The sequence below is a fragment of the Crocodylus siamensis genome, chromosome 1 (genome assembly GCF_052110815.1).
Source record: "Crocodylus siamensis isolate JL-2025a chromosome 1, ASM5211081v1, whole genome shotgun sequence".
Lineage (NCBI taxonomy): Eukaryota > Metazoa > Chordata > Crocodylia > Crocodylidae > Crocodylus > Crocodylus siamensis.
Window position 1 is genome coordinate 176,081,695 of NC_143395.1, and position 16,146 is coordinate 176,097,840.

General features: G+C 40.9%; 1 protein-coding gene across 10 annotated transcripts in view; it reads right to left on the reverse strand.

Annotated features, from left to right (window-relative positions):
* CCDC88A (coiled-coil and HOOK domain protein 88A) overlaps positions 1–16,146 on the reverse strand; it is a 201,921-nt gene that overhangs the window by 106,254 nt on the left and 79,521 nt on the right. For all 10 annotated transcript variants that reach the window (XM_090049774.1, XM_090049761.1, XM_090049766.1 and 7 more), the window contains exons 5-7: positions 15,755–15,813; positions 11,693–11,776; positions 8,599–8,739 (exon numbers count right to left, since the gene is read on the reverse strand). In XM_090049774.1, the coding sequence (XP_089905900.1) occupies positions 8,599–8,739; positions 11,693–11,776; positions 15,755–15,813 (284 nt within the window). The remainder of the gene's footprint in view (positions 1–8,598; positions 8,740–11,692; positions 11,777–15,754; positions 15,814–16,146) is intronic.

Sequence of the window (16,146 nt, forward strand, 5' to 3'; positions counted from 1 at the left end):
AAAAGGCAAATAATGATTTTTACTATCTAATTTGTTGAGGTAAAATGAGTGAACCTTGACTACATCACATAAAAGATGCTGTACAACTAAACAGAACTATTAACAGTGCTGTCTTAGTGCCTGAGGTATATTCCAATCAAGTGTAGAGAACCATTATTCCGTCCTGTACAAAACTTTTAAAATAACATAGCCCCACTTTGAAGTTTCCAATCCCAGAAAGACTTACACATTCTTAACTTTATACCCTATGGGACAACTCCCAACGCATCAAGTCTGGGGTGCTCAGTCTTTTCCCCCAGTGGGCTGGATGGGCAGTGCCCTGTTTGTCCTCTGGCTGGATCCCGCCAGTAGTCCCCACCCCAAAGCCAGTACAGAAGGCACCATCTGGCCACACGGACAGGTGCTGTGGAGCAGCCCAGCCACAAACCAGCCCCATGTGGAAAAGGCGATGTGGCCTGGTCCCATGGGGGCATGACATGACCCCATGGGAGAAAGGGGCATGACCCAACCCCAACCCGGCTTGGCAGGAGGCCCCACGGGGAAAAAGAGGCATAGCTTGGCCCTGTGGGGGAAAAGGAGGCATGGCTTGGCTCCAAACCTGACCCTGCAGGTGTGTGGCTTGTCCCTGATCCAGATACAGCAAAGGGGACAAGGCCTGGCTGCAACCAGCTATGCAGGTCTTAGGGTTTGAAAATTTGGTGGAGGGAGGGTGACTGTATTAATGGACACCACTCCCCTGCCACCAAATTTTCACCCCATGGGGCAGATGCTATAGCTCCACAGGATGTATTTGGCCTGAAGGCTGGAGGTTGTGCACCCCTGCATTAAGTTAAGGACATTCATTAATTTAAGATGAGATGCAAAGGGGAAGCATGATAAACAAGGAGAGCGAATTAGAAAGGAGGAAAGTAAGTGTGAAAAAGCTATAGTTAGGACTGTTTAGCTACATACAACACTGAACTATTTTCAAAACATTTATTTCAACATCAATACTAGCAATTTCACTGACCTTCTAAATGTATTTTATTATTTGGCTAGTAATAGTTAATAAAATATCATTTTTTTCTTCAAGGTTACAGTTCTACACTTGCTCTGTGAAATCATACAAGCCTTTCCAGAATTCCCAACTTCCGTGTAATTCACTTCTCCAAAATTATACTATCTTATCTCTAACTTGTATTGATGATGGGTGTGCATAGACATTACACTGAGAAGTTCAAGAGGTTAGATGAGTTAAAAATTGCCACCCAGTCTCAGGGGTTATATAGGTGACAAGATCTAAGATAAACTGGGGGAGGGGAAGGTGAGAATCGGGCGGGGGGGGGGGGGAAGCTAGCAGATGGGAAGGCTTGGGGGATTAAGGGCTAGTGGGGTCCTCATGGAAGTTTGGGGGAATTGTAGGGCTAGTGGTATTAGGGAGGCTAGCAGCGTCTACGGGGGCTTGGGAGGATTGGGGAAAAGAGTTTGGCAGGGTCAGAGAGCCTCCCTAATCCAGCCAAACTCCTCCTTATCCAAAAAACTGCTCCCAGTGCCAGTTTTATCAGCATTTGCTAGTACCGGGAGCCTCAGGAGGAGGTGAGGGCCAATTGGGGAGGGGGCTAGTGGCTCTGCAAAAGGGGGCTGGTGGGAACAGGGAGGCTAGAAGCTCCATGGGGAGGTTGGTTGATTGCAAGGTGGGCTTGCAGTTTTGGGGTCCACCAGCTCCATGGTGGGAGATTGGTGGAGTCTGAGGTAGGTTGGCTGGATAAGGGGGCTCTCTACCCTCCCCAACACCCCCACCTCCAAATGAACAACCCCACCCTACAGATGCCCCCCCAATAGATCCTGCCCACCCCTCCCCGCCACTGACATAACTTGATCAGGCTACCAGCACCAGTGAATGCTTGTAAAAAACCAGCTGTGGTGGTTTGCAGGGTTGGGGGCAGTTTAGAGGGCTCAGTGGGACTAGCTGGCCCACACAGGGGGTTTGTCCATTTGGGACAACAGCCCAGTGGCAGGGGGAGGGTAGGTAGGGATCCTGGGGCTGCGGCGAGCAGTTGGGTTTTTGCAGCCCCAGGGCAGTGCTACAAATGTGTATGGATGTTTGGGTAGATTGGTCTAAACATGCCCAATTTAACCTGGTGCATATCTCAAGTGAACTGAAGTTAAATCACACTTTTTTTTAACCGGTCTGAGCTTCAGGGAATGTCTGTCCGGTTCAGCACTTAGACTGAGCTAACTGGGGATCTAAGCTTATGGTCTACACACGGATGAACTAAATTAGATTGCATGGCCATTTTTTACCCAATCTAACTTCCCAGACATCTGCACACACCCTATATCCTGCTTGACTTACAAGAACAACATTTTCACTACTTTCTTTCCTGCAGTTGAAAAACTTTTCTAGGTTGGAAATCAAAAACAAAGGGAATAGGCAAACCAATAATTTAACTTTTCAAATAATTTAAAATAAATAAGAACATACTGGACTGGTAGACCATTAGGTAACTAATTGAGGCTTCTGTGGATTTTTAGATTCAGCAAACTATATTTATGTGATCAAGAAAGCAAGCAATACTATACCTAAAAACCTAAAAAAAAGTTCTTTTAGCATTTTGTAAATGGAATACTCAATTCTATGTTAAAAGAATGATATTTAGGTTTTAAAGTGTAGCAGAGAAACGTTAGATAATTCCAGATTTCCAGTTGCTCATGAAACTGTTACATGAGATAGATATACATGGGGAAAAATTAAAGGATTTCCTAACTTCTGAATACTCAGATTTTCAAATTAGTCATCTTTTAACATAACAAAAAGTTATATACCAAGCATGTACCTTTCAAATCCTCTATGTTATCATTACTCGTCTCATATGACTAGAAATAGTATGCATCTACCCAAACAGCTGTGTTTTCAATTGGGTCTTTTTTAAGTGTCTGGAAACTCTTCCTTTCCTTACTAGATTTTCTGAAGGTTGGCAACTATTCTACTTTAAAATCGTTTGCTGGTATCACGATAGATTACCAGAAGACATTATTTTGAGTCTCTCTTTTTGGGAACCTGGAGAGTTTCACTGCTTTCCAGACTTCTATCCACAGAATCATACAGTAAATTAGTTAGTTAAGCTCTTTTTTGTTTTTCTACCCTAGTTTTTATATAATCAACTGGGCACTAAAGCTATTTATTCCCACATACTGGTCACACCAATAGCAACCTATAAAGTAAAATGCATGGGCTGATCTGGCATTTTGAAAAGTGGGTGAAGATGGTATGGTGCATCATCCACATGGTGCATGTCCACCATGAAGCCTTGAGAGCAGCTCCCACAGGTAAGTCTGGGTATGGAGGAGAAATTGCTGCCCAGCCTGGGTGGGACACAGAGCTTGGGGCCATGTATGGCTACAGGGCCCAGGCAAGGAGCAGGACTAGAAGCTTTCCTGATATGCTAGGGGCCTAGAGCTATGTTATTCAGTTTAAGATCAAATATAACTTTATTGGAATATGCATTAATATGCTATACTGCAAACTATATATAAAAACACAACAAATTGAGCAAAAATGATCAAAATGTGTTGTTCTATTAGTTTGTAGTCCTTAAATGTACTCTCTTATTCAGATTCATAAAACAAATATAGCCTTCCTCCATGTCTTAACGGTCAGTGATGTTTTGGATGCACTGTCATTTCTACAACTGAGTTAATGCTTTTGACTAGAGTTAAAGCAGTCTTCAGGACTGTGAAATAGGAACTACATTACCAGGAATAGTTAACACATGAAGCATAGCCTGATTAACAGAATATAGTTTCATAGTTGGTAGGGTCAGAAGGGACCTACTTGAGTAGATCATCAAGTCTGACCCCCTGCCATGGCAGGAAAAAGTACTGGGGTTAAATGACCCCAGCAAGGTGTTCATCTAGCCTTGTCTTAAAGACCCCCAGGGTAGGAGCCAGCACCACTTCGCTTGGAAGTTGGTTCCAGATCCTAGCTGCCCTGACAGTGAAGTAGCGCCTCCTGCTGTCTAGTCTGTATCTACCCTCTGCCAGCTTGTGACCGTTATTTCTAGTCACTCCTGGTAGTGCTCGGGGGAACAGGGACTCCCCCAATGCCTGCTGGTTCCCCCTGACTAGTTTGTAACAGGTCACTAGATCCCCCCTCAGCCTTCTCTTGTGGAGGCTGAACAGGTTCAGGTCCTGTAGCCTGTCCTCATAGGGCCTGCCCTGCTGCCCCCTGATCATGCAAGTAGCCCTCCTCTGGACCCTCTCCATGTTGTCCACATCCCTCTTGAAGTGCGGTGCCCAGAACTGGACGCAGTACTCCAACTGAGGTCTGACCAGTGTCACATAGAGGGGGAGTATCACCTCCTTGGACTTGCTTGAGATGCATCAGTGGATGCATGACAAGGTATGGCTGGCCTTCCTGACTGCATCCCCACACTGCCAGCCCATGTTCATCTTGGTATTAGTGATGACTCCAAGATCCTTTTCTGCCTCTGCACTGATGAGAAGGGAGTTCCCCAGCCTGTAGGTACAGTGCTGGTTCTTCCTCCCCAGGTGCAGCACTTTGCACTTGTCAGTGTTGAATCCCATCCTGTTCTCATCCACCCACCCCTGTAACCGGTCTAGGTCCGATTGCAGCCTATTCCTCCTGTCTAGCATGGCCACATCCCCCCACATCTTAGTCGTCAGCAAATTTGAACAGGGTGCTTTTTACCCCCTCATCCAAGTCACCGATGAAGATGTTGAACAGTGTGCGCCCGTGGACCGAGCTCTGGGGGACCACACTGCCCACATCCCTCCAGGTCAAAAATGACCCATCCACCACCACATCAAGCACATTAAAAAGAAGAAAGGGTTGTTAACATCCACAGAGTGAAGAGACATTAGCAGGAATCAGGCGGATTATGAATCGTGAAGTCATCTGATTCTCTCAATGCTGCCTAAATGCCTCTGCTAAACAGTTGGTTTTAAACATTGGGTGGAGCAGGAATCAAAAGGGGGATAACAACTGTACCACCTCGCCTCGCTGCATCTTCTCTGGTTAAATATACAAAGACAAAATTTAATATTTTCTAACTCCCTGTTTTCAATTATTTAGAACTGACCAGAACCATTCACTGTTAGGCTAGCTGCACAAATAGCTTCTAGTGATTTCCTTTAGGATGGAGAAGAGAGGGAATCTGAACAAAAATCTAAGCTCTTCATGAATCATAAGAAACTTGGAAAACTCCTCTTTTCTCTTTTAAAAATGCTAGTCACATCTTCTGAACAAGAGATCCAGCTGCATTTAGTACATTAAAATTGTTTTAAACTTAGGTAAGCCACAGTCTTCCCCAAGAATGAGTACCTTTACATGATTCAGAAAACAGGTGTTTTTGATTTAATAATTCTAAGTAAGAACCCTCAAAAACTACATACTTAGCAAACTCAGGGCTTTTAAAATTAAATCCAGAGTCCACATTTTAGACAGGCATGCTATAGAAGAACAGGACGCACTCAAACTATTAATAGCAAACCAACAAAAATTACACCATTCAGAAGAAATAGAAACCAAGTGTGGTTTTAAGTTATGTTCTTACACTGCATCTCTCGATATTATTTTCTGAGTACCCTAAACATTTATTGCAGATAAGTAGCAGCCTACCAAAATCATGATTTTGTGGATTTTGCAGAAAAAGCAAAATCCAGCATTGCCCACTTTGCAGGCAATATCTGTGAAATCTGCAACAACAAAAAAAGGGAGAAAACTTACTGAAAATAAAATGATGGCTCTCCAGAGGGAGCCAGCAGTCCTCATGGTGCTTATGGCACAGCTGCTGAGACACAAGGGAGCCCAAGAAGGCTACTGCCCTTACCCCTCACTGCTGACTGGTTGAGAGGGCTGCCTGTCATGCAGCCCTGCCCCTCTCCACCCATCAGTGGTGAGATGCGGGGCTGCATGATGGGTAGCCTTTGCAATCAATCAGAACAAGGGCTGGGGCTGTATGACAACAACCCTCACATTTAATCAGTGGCAATGGGCAGGGCCACCAGGGCCCCTCAACCAATCAGAGGCATGAGGGGGCACTCATGATAGGCCCACAAAAATAGCAGCCAACCCTGAGATCTGCCTGTGAAATTGACCAGCTTCCTCGAGTATAGATCAGATAAGCCAAGAGTGATCTATATATCATTTACTTTTCCCTTAATTAAATACATTTTTTTAATAAAAGGTTACATTATGGTAGTGAGGTAAGGATAGGTTGAGACAATTAGGTTTGAATTTCCAAATGACAGTGCTAAAGTTTGTGGTAATTTTTCCTGATAGCAAATTCCAGTCAAAGGACTGCTACCTATTACATACCATCTTCTGCCTGTCAATGCAATTCTTACTTGAGGCTGATAGGTTCCATTACAAAGATGCAGCTAACTATCACTGGAAGCCAAAATCAAATCCAGTGAAGCAATCCCTCAGGTAAACTGAATAAATCCCTTGGAATGTGCTGAAAAGCAAGATTGCAACCCTGAAATAACCCCTGTAGTCAAATAAGAAGCTAATGAAAAGAATGGAGAAGTGGAGCAATATATTTTTAGTGGCTTGTGTAGTATAGTAAAAGAAAGAAACAAGATGTACTGAACTGATATTTAATAACAGCTTCACACAGATGTGAAGCTTGATGAAGAATAGAAAGGATCCTTGTATAACTTTCCAGGCAATGTCCCTGAGGTGCAGAGTGGGTACATACCATCACTGTGCATACAGTCAAGTATCAACTATAATACTACTGACCTATGTCACCTCTAAAGACAAAATCATTCTATGGCCTGACAACTGTTGTAGAGAGTCCCAGTAATACCAGCATGATCACAATAAAAGAGAAATCAGGGTCTCCAGTCCTATCTCTGACCTTCCGTATCCTTCTTGCATGCAGTTTGTACCTTCTTCCCCAAAACTGGGTTGTCTGTATTATGTGGGTAGGATGCTGATATTTCACGCAAGATCAAAGCACCCTTTGCTTTGGGTAGTGGGGGGAGGGGGAGGCGGCAGCGGGCACAGGGGGAGAAGCAACAGAATTCTGCCTGCATAACAGTATGGTCAGTTTCAGCAGTGAGGAGGTAGGATAGAAAGGAATAATGCAGTGGGGGATACCTGGAGGACTGACTAGAACCCTGTCATGGAATGCTTGGTATCCACAAATAATATCACATTGATTGACAGTGAACCAGTTCAAACAGTACTTAATTTTCCAGGTACAATTTTGAACTATTCCAAAACTTTAAAAGAGTTTAAACAGGCTTGTCTGTTTCAGGTTTCAACTCCATTTAAACTGGTTTAAGTGTTATGTGTCTTCATGTCCTAGGAGTCCAAGATTTCCCTTTAGCTAAAAATACCTATAAGTTCTCTCAGTTATTCAGTTTCTCAAGTAATTTTTACTCTATTTGATCAAGCAAAAGTGTGGGGATCTCCTACTATGCTTTCAGCTCTTCCTGTTGTGGAACAAAGTGATTCAGAAAAAGCAGGTGATGTGGTTGCATTGCTCCTCAGAGCTAGAGAAGTGATACGAGATGTGAACAATTTTCTCTGAGAAGTCTTTGCAGAATGTGCTGTTCTAGGTGCATTCAGGTGCATTTTTGATAGATAAAACGATTTGTTGATTGTAATGGCATTCAGTGTGGCATGGTTGACAGCTGTGATTGTGAAAGAAAGGTAAGCCGCAGCGAAAGGCAACCATATAACTACTCACGTCAAGAGTTTTATAAAAATCACTGTAATTAAGAACAGTTAGGATGGATTTGCTGTCATGTCCTGGGACAGAATTTTCTAGCACTGGCAGCAAGCAATTTTCACCAAAGAAAACTGCTTACTTACCAAAAGTTTGGCAGGAAAGGAGAAGAGATCAAGCCTTTATTTGTTCCTTCACATTGTACTCTCTTTTTAAATATGGCATTATGACAAGAAAATTGAGATAATTGGATTTTTTTTCCCTGCAGTAGCAATTCCACACCCCCAACACAGATGCATTTTGCTTCACATTCCTGAAAATGCAATAGGGAAAAGGATACAAAGAAGCATAGACATATAAATTAGACAGAATTTTTAAAGCATTTTCCCCCTCACCAACAAACCACTCTTGAGCTCAAAGGCATGACGGCACATGCCTATAGCTGCCTCAATTTCCCACAAGTCTAGAGAATTATTAAATTATGTGAAGACCTGATATATTAAAGAAATACTCAATAAACAGTTTGAAATACTTGAAAAAGGTGGGGTTTTGTACTTTTCTTAAAAACAGCGGGCGTTTATACACGTGCTCCAGGAAGAGGCGCTTTAATTAGAGCAGCTCTGAGAGCCGCTCTAATTAAAGTGCCCAAAGCATCACGTGTATCAGTGTCCCAATGCTGAAAAATGGTGGCGGGGGCGTTTTAACTAACTAAAGCTCATTCAACAAGCTTTAAAGTACCCCTGCCACCATTTTTCAGTATGGGGATACTGATGCACATGATGCTGGAGTCTGCTGGAATGCAGTAATTACCATACTCCAGCAGACTCAATTAATCAAGTCTGCTGCAATGCATTGTAATTACAGCACGTCGGAGCAGCCTCAGTGTACGTGTATAGGCGACCAATAAGCACATACTTACCTCAGCCTGTTCATCTCTTTCATCTATAAGTCTTTTTAAATGTAATGCCATATTCTTCACGAGAGGTTCAATATACTCTTGTAAAAGTACGTTGACGTCCATCCACTGCAGATCAAATACATTTTCCTGATTATGAGTAACCTATATAAAGTAAGAAGTAATTGTGAAAATGACCTTTATGTATACTCAAATTGTAACAGCACAAAAAAAATTTTAAAAACTGGGCAAATTCCTCTTAGCTCATCTCCAAATTCCATTTAATCTTTGTGAGCTGCAGTTTATTAGAAAATGTATAGCTATTAAAAGTATGTTAAGTTAGATTTGATGCAATAGTTTCTCTTTCTGTAATTAAAATCAGGAGAACAAATTTATGTTGTCTAATTGTAAATACATAAAATATGAGCAAAAATGCTACTTTGTCATATAACTGTATTTTTATTGAATTAAATTCATAAGTAAATTCTTATGCAGAATTTTCAAAAAATCCAGTAAATCAAAAAAAAAAATCCTGTTGTTTTAGGGAATTCTTGGAACAGTAGATTCATACATGGGAAATTCATTGTTATAAACAGTTTCAGTTGGAATTTTTATATAAAGAACTTGTTTGTGACATCATCTTTTTCTGCATCCATTTACAATACTTGATTTTTTTAAAGGATAAAAAATACTTTATCTAAGTTGTTTCATTTAAGGAAGTACATCTTTGTGACACACACAAGAAAATTGTGCAGTGACTTACTTATGTAAAATGAAAGAGTAATCGGACACGGCAGAAAACTGAACACAAGCACTAAGTGAGACTAAACCCTACAGAGTTAAGAAAACATGCAGTGGATCTGTGTATGTTCCTGTAGGATTTCAAGTTTAGAAAAACTGTTGTAACTTTTTACCCTGTTTCATTTAGGGTTAAATTACAACAATGCAGCTTGTTTGTATTGCTACAGGAAAATAGGACCCTAACAGTTACAGACTAGCAGTTGATGCAGTCAGAAGCAGCAACTCCCTCTTCCGTTCTGAATCACTGAAATATGCCCTACATCCATAGCCAGAGACTGAATTTTAAAGTAGTTTGTTAACAAATAAGGAAATTTAAAAAGGCATTTTTTTCAAGCACTCACAAAGATCAAGAGATGTTATTAATAAAAAGAAGCATAAGCTCTTGATAGATCTTTAAAGAGAAGGAAGGAAACTGCACAGCAGAAACAGTGTCTGGCAACATGTGGATGACTGGGAGCACAGTTGTTCAGCATTCTCCTGTCCCATAAACATATAACGGTATTTCACTTCGCTCATTAAAAAACAAAAATCAATCATTAAAAGTAGTAAAATACAAAGCTTTACTGGTACTTTCTTTACTAGGTACACCACTATGCTGCCATACAATATAGATCCATGTAGTGACCCCAGGATGAGGTACCTGGGTGCACTGTAGAAAAGAAGTCTTTTTTTTCCCCTCAAACCATGCTGGGTTTTTAGTTGCATTATAGGGAATTGTCTATTTTTTCCTTCATATTTACAAAGTTGATAGCAGGTGATAATATGGTTGCAATAAGGAAAAAAATGGTAAAGCAGATTTATTAGTGGAAAAATACAGATTAAGTTCATTTTATGAGTTATAAAATTATGAAGTTATTTAATTTTAAAATCGAAAGGAAACATGGAGTCTGAAATCTCATACTCCCCTGCTGGCAATGCTTCCGTCCTGGCTCACCATGCGTCTGTGAAAAGTCCAGCTAGTATATTAAGAACTGAGAGAGCAGAGGAGTTCTAGTAGTTATGGAGCTACTTACTCAAATGGCAAAATTAGGAAATAACTTAAAATATTATATCTGAAGTCTGCAGTATGCAGTGTACTTCACATGTAGTTCAGTGGATAGATAGCTGTTTACTTTCTCAGATTCTTTTAGGCAAGACAGAAATCTCAAAAAATGAACTTTTAAACGTGTTTCTGGCAAAGTTACATTTCTTTCTAAAATAATATTGTTTACATTTCAGCAGGACTCAGAAGAGTGAATATAAAATTAGGTACTTACTATTTTTTGGTTAAAAAGAAATACTGAATTCTGGTTTAATGATGGAGTAGCTACTGGTCCCCCCAAACATGTACACGCCATCCAAAACACACAACATCCAAGCATTATTTTGAAATAAAGAGAAATGACTAATTAAGAACTAGATCCCACAAAGAAACGCACTGCTGTGCTCACATGGAGCCCAAATGAAGTCTGCCGTGCACTTGGAAAGATCAACTACAAAAATCTCATTCTAAACCAGCAACCAGGGCTGTCCAGCTGGCAGCCCACAAACTGCAAGTGACCCCTGAGGAGACAGAATGGCCCCCAGGCTCCCAGTCCAGATGCCACTCTTCCCAACTATTCCAGCTGCTGCTATTGCGGCCAGACACTTCAGTCTCCCTCCTTCAGCTTCCGCTAATTGCCCCTACTCCTAGGAAAGGGGTATGGTAGAGTAGGGTAGGATGGCATCCTGCCCTGCCCCACGCCAAGGGTCTTCAGCAGGGAAATTATGGGGATCCAGGGATTCTGCACAGTATGGGGTATGTTGTGCAGTGGGACCACACAGCACAATGCGTGGGGGGGTGCTGATACAGTGTTTTGGGTGTGCACCCACCACATAGCACCTGTGTGGCATTATGCCATGGCATGCGGCTCATGCAACAAGTGGCCAGGGGACTTGCAGACCAAAAGTTGAACATCTTGCTTAAACTATCAATTTGTTCCCTTAAATCCTCAATAGACCACAATGATAGATTAATTTGTTGAAATTATTATTCACAGAAGCAATCATTCTTTTCTAGTGCAATTGATACTATCATATTTAATATTTATTAATATTCTAGTATGACAGGAAACAATAAGTATCAAATAAATGTGCTATTTAAGTAGCTCTCATAGAAAGAAATGTAATGTATACTCATGCATACAAAACAAAGGCCTCTCTTTTCATTACAAGTCCCTTTAGTGTTTGTCAAATAGATTCACTTAATTTTGAATGAATTAAATAATTCTCTCTAATATTCCACAACTACGAAAATGAAAATCATTTAGCTATCATATAGTACAAAAATAAAAAGTACCTCTTGAATATGAGCTGCAACAGCTGCTCTTGTATCAAAATCTAAGCCTTGGATCCTTTCAATAAATTCTTCTTTCTTCTGACACTGTAACAAAATACATCAACCATAATTATTCCCACATCTTTGCATTTCTGAGCACTACGAAAGATAAAGATGAAAACTGAAAATAACAGAGTAGTTTGTTTAAAGGTACGTAATCAATAATTATCAGCTCTCTAATGTTCTTGTCGACTGGCACAGATTTTATTTAATTTATACCTGGTCACTGTATCTGTTTTTATTTCTCAAATTTATGGTCTTATAAAATATATTTAAAAAAAAATCAAAAAAGAAATTGGATTGTGGAACTTTTTAAAACTGCTAATTTCTTGCTCACATTCTATGACAAAGATTTCCATAATTATTTTTAAATACCTTCATTTAATACTCATGCAACCAATTATGTTATTAAGAAAATATACCTTACATGTTTATATATTATTCAAATAAACCCAGCTATAGTTTACTTTACTTTCCAAACTTTTAGCCCATTAGGAAATAATTTACTTAGAGAAGTATAATAAACTTGTGTTTTATATACAGAACTTTCATGGACAGACTGGTCACTAAATAATAATGAAAGCAAGCTATTATGTTCTTTAATCCACTCAAACTGTAGCAAATCAGTAATGTATACAGGCTGTAATCCAGCTCAGTTGCATATTAACACTCCCATTCAACTCAAATGATTATTTTTAGATTAGGAGACACAACTCATTTGATGAAATTCAACCTCAATTTTATTTCTGTTTTAAAAAGTTAGTATCAAGTGTGACGGGCTAGCTGGCAGTGACCTGGCGCAGGGGTTTTGAAAGGGCAAAAGATGATTGGAGGACTTGGCATTCCCTTTCCGCACCAATCAGCTCCCAGAGACTCACCCCCCCGGTGTCCCGATTGGCCCCTTGGGTCACCTGGAGGGGGATAAAAGGGGCAGCGTGGGCTGACTCAGGGGAGAGACCAGTGAGGGGCAACAAGGAAGGAGCTTCACAGAGCTGGCAAGAGCTGAGCCAGTGGGGCAGGAGCAGTGCCCCAGAAGAGCCTGAAAGAGCAGGACCTGCAGGCAGCAGTGGGACCCTCAGCAGTGCAGTGTGTGGCTGGCAGGAGAGGCTCCCCGCTGGGCTCCAGGATCCCCTAGGAGAGGCTGCAGCCAGCAGGAGAGGCTCCCCAGCTCCAGCAAGGATCTGAGCAGCGACCTGAGAGGTTCTCAGCTCTGCTTCCAGCTCCTCCAATCAGAGGCCAGGCAGCTCAACGTGAGGCCAGGGCTCCAGGAAGATCAAGACCCCTAGCAGACTGGAGCAGTGCTACCAGTGGTGGCTGTGTGGCAGCGTTCCTACCTACCATGTGGGAGAGCTGGGTTTAAATCCTAGCTAAGGTGACTTAGGGTGAGTGAGATAACAAGAAGCAAATCATCTTGCTGTGGAAAGGGGCCATTGTATTTTTGCCCCCTCCAGGTACCAAGGCCCTACATTTCCTTGTCATTTGACATTTTGCATTTTGTGCCTTTTATATTTCACCAACCCATATTGTTTGTTCTGCTGTTTGTGTTTTATATTTTGTTAACCCTGTTATTTTGTCAATGATTGTAAGTGTCTAACCTTTGTTGAATCCTGTCCCCTTGGGGCATTGTAGTGTCCACTATACCTTCTGATTTATGCCTGTTATGTTCCCAGTATTAAAATGTATATGGTTAAGTCCCCATGGGTGGTCTGGCTCTGCTCCTTAGGGGAAGGAGAGTCCCTACACCTCCCACAGTGCTTGTGTACCTGCTTTGATCCCTTCAATTGGAGAGGGGGGGTACCTCTTGGAGTACCACCCAGGTTACACAAGTTAATTAACCTGACTAGGTAGGTGGGTTTAGTAGACTGATGACACTAAAATTTACTCATCTACTTGATGTTATGCATCTGAACAATGAAAGTAAACTTTATGCATAGTGTCACCAGGCATGTAAACATCTACAGCATTGGAGGCCTAGTAAGGACCCGAGTCTTTGCTGTTTCTGCAGTGCTCTCAGGATCATTGCTTTTGATGAGCATGTCCTCCTCAGCTTGCTCCCACTCTGAATGTACAAAACTTGGAAATGAGGCAGTAAAGCTATTCTCTGAGAGGACCCCACATACCTGCTCCCAACCACACAGGAAAAGATCTGTAGGGGGCAGCTTTGGAGAGCTTTACTATATTATTTCCATATTTGATGCACACAGAACAAAAGCAGGTAGGTGGGGCATGCTCCAGAGTTCCGCTCCTAAACATATACTAAATGTACCTCTTCTCAGCCCCCTCAATAAGAAAAAAATTAAAACTACACTAAACGTTCAGTGTAATAAAAATAAAATTATAACTACCATATGATCCAGGTCTCCTAATCTGCAAATAACATGGCCAACTTCAACTTGATACTATGCAAGATGGCAATATTTGTACCAGGCAGAACTAAATTTGGTAAGCGATTAATTAATACTAATCTCATTTAGCTTTAACACTGAAAATCAGGTAAGATACTCAAGTGCAAACACAAATACTTACAGGCAGCACCTAGGACCTAAAACAGATCACTTTAAAACAGGGGTGCTAAACCCCCAACTCGTGGCCCAAATGAGGTCCATGGAGCATTAGAATCCAGCCCACAGGGCTTGCCACAGGTCAGGATATTTGGCAATGGGGAAGCAGTGGTCACTAATATGGTCCCCCTTCCCCTGCCAAATTCCCAAGCCCTGCACACCCAGTCAAAGGAAGGCAGCATCCCCTACCCCACAGAGGGCCAGGCTGAGGCTAAGTCACGGCCCCTCTCCCTGCAGGGCCAGGCTGGGGCTGGGCCCCACACAGAGCCAGGGAAAGGCTGAGCCATGCCCTCTTCACTTACACCCCCCAGCAGGGTCATGCCTCTCCCCTGTGTGAAGCCCCCTTCTCCCTCTGCTGGGCCAGACTGCCCCTTTTGCCCCCCTCTATATAGGCCCTAGTGCTAGATCTGAACCACCAGTGGGATATGGCCTATGGCCAGACCAGGCACTTCCCATTCAGCCCAGTGAGGAAAAAGATTGACTACCACTGACTTGGAAAACAAGCCAATTACATGTTGGGTCATATTTTATAGGTTCCAAAACAATCATCAAATGACTATTATCCTGTGATAATATTCCATTCCTAGAATAACATAATTATAGACAAAACTAATTACTTACAGGTTGTATTGCTTTTTACATAACATTTAGCATGTCAATTCTGTTTGTTGTTTGCAATTTCAAAAACAACATTTAATAAACCTAAAGTAACACTAACATACACATCAAAGATCAATTATTTTTCATTATTTAAATTATTTAAAGCTATTCTATGAACGTGGAACTTCCTTCTGAGTGTAGCTATCATACAAATAATTCCACTGAAGTCAATCAGACTACTTAGCTAAATAACTGCTTACCAACAGAAGTACAATCTATTCCTAAGAAATACATCCATGTTATGATTGTATTAAGAACGTATTATAAGGAATACATACAGAAGATCTGTTGTTTTAGTTTGGATTGAGCTAAATCAAGCAAATAAGTAGCCAGCCAAAATACAAATATTGCTTTTAAAAACTATTTCATAATACTTTTTGTTCTGGAAGGGTAAGATAATTCCTTTGGTAGTTTCAAAAACTCTCTCAATTTCACTTAAAAAAAGGAAAATAATGTAAATTATATTTTAGAGTATCATCTCATTTTGTCTTAAATTAGTATTAATAAAACAATGAGAAATTCTAAAAAGCATCAATTCTAAATAATTAATATGGTATATACAAAATATAAAGCATTCAAGATTTCCTTACTAAATATAAATGAAATAAGTTAAGTCATAAAGACTATTATTCACTTATGCCTTAAAATACTTAGAATGCATTACTGAAACAACTTTACTTGTTAGAATCTCATTTCAATTAATGTATTAAAACTGGGGAGAAGATACATTATCAGGAAGCCACAGCTAAAGAAAGGAGTTACATCTGTACAGTAACATCCAAAGAAACATATTTCAACTTACCTGAACTGCACAACCAAGTAAAAGTAATAGTAGCTTTTTTATTTCTTCAGTACCTGGTTCTAAAATAAAAAGTGATTCATTACATATGGAATTGTTTACATATGGTTTCAAAGCATTTCCAGTCATAAAAGAGCCCTTTTACTGAATTGCACATTCTGCATATTTACATAATTGAACTTTTTGGCCTAGTTTAGAAAAATCACAAGTCAGATAAAGAAAAATGATTCAAACTTTTAGCTCTTTGATTGGCTTCTCATTAGAAAGGCAGCTTTCATTGTAAACACATACTTTACTGATCATGAATAGTTTCAAGTATAAAACATGTTATTCTGCTTCAGGGCTGTCCAGCTTCCAAACCCCTGGAGGGCCACATGCTATGGCCACAGCAGTCG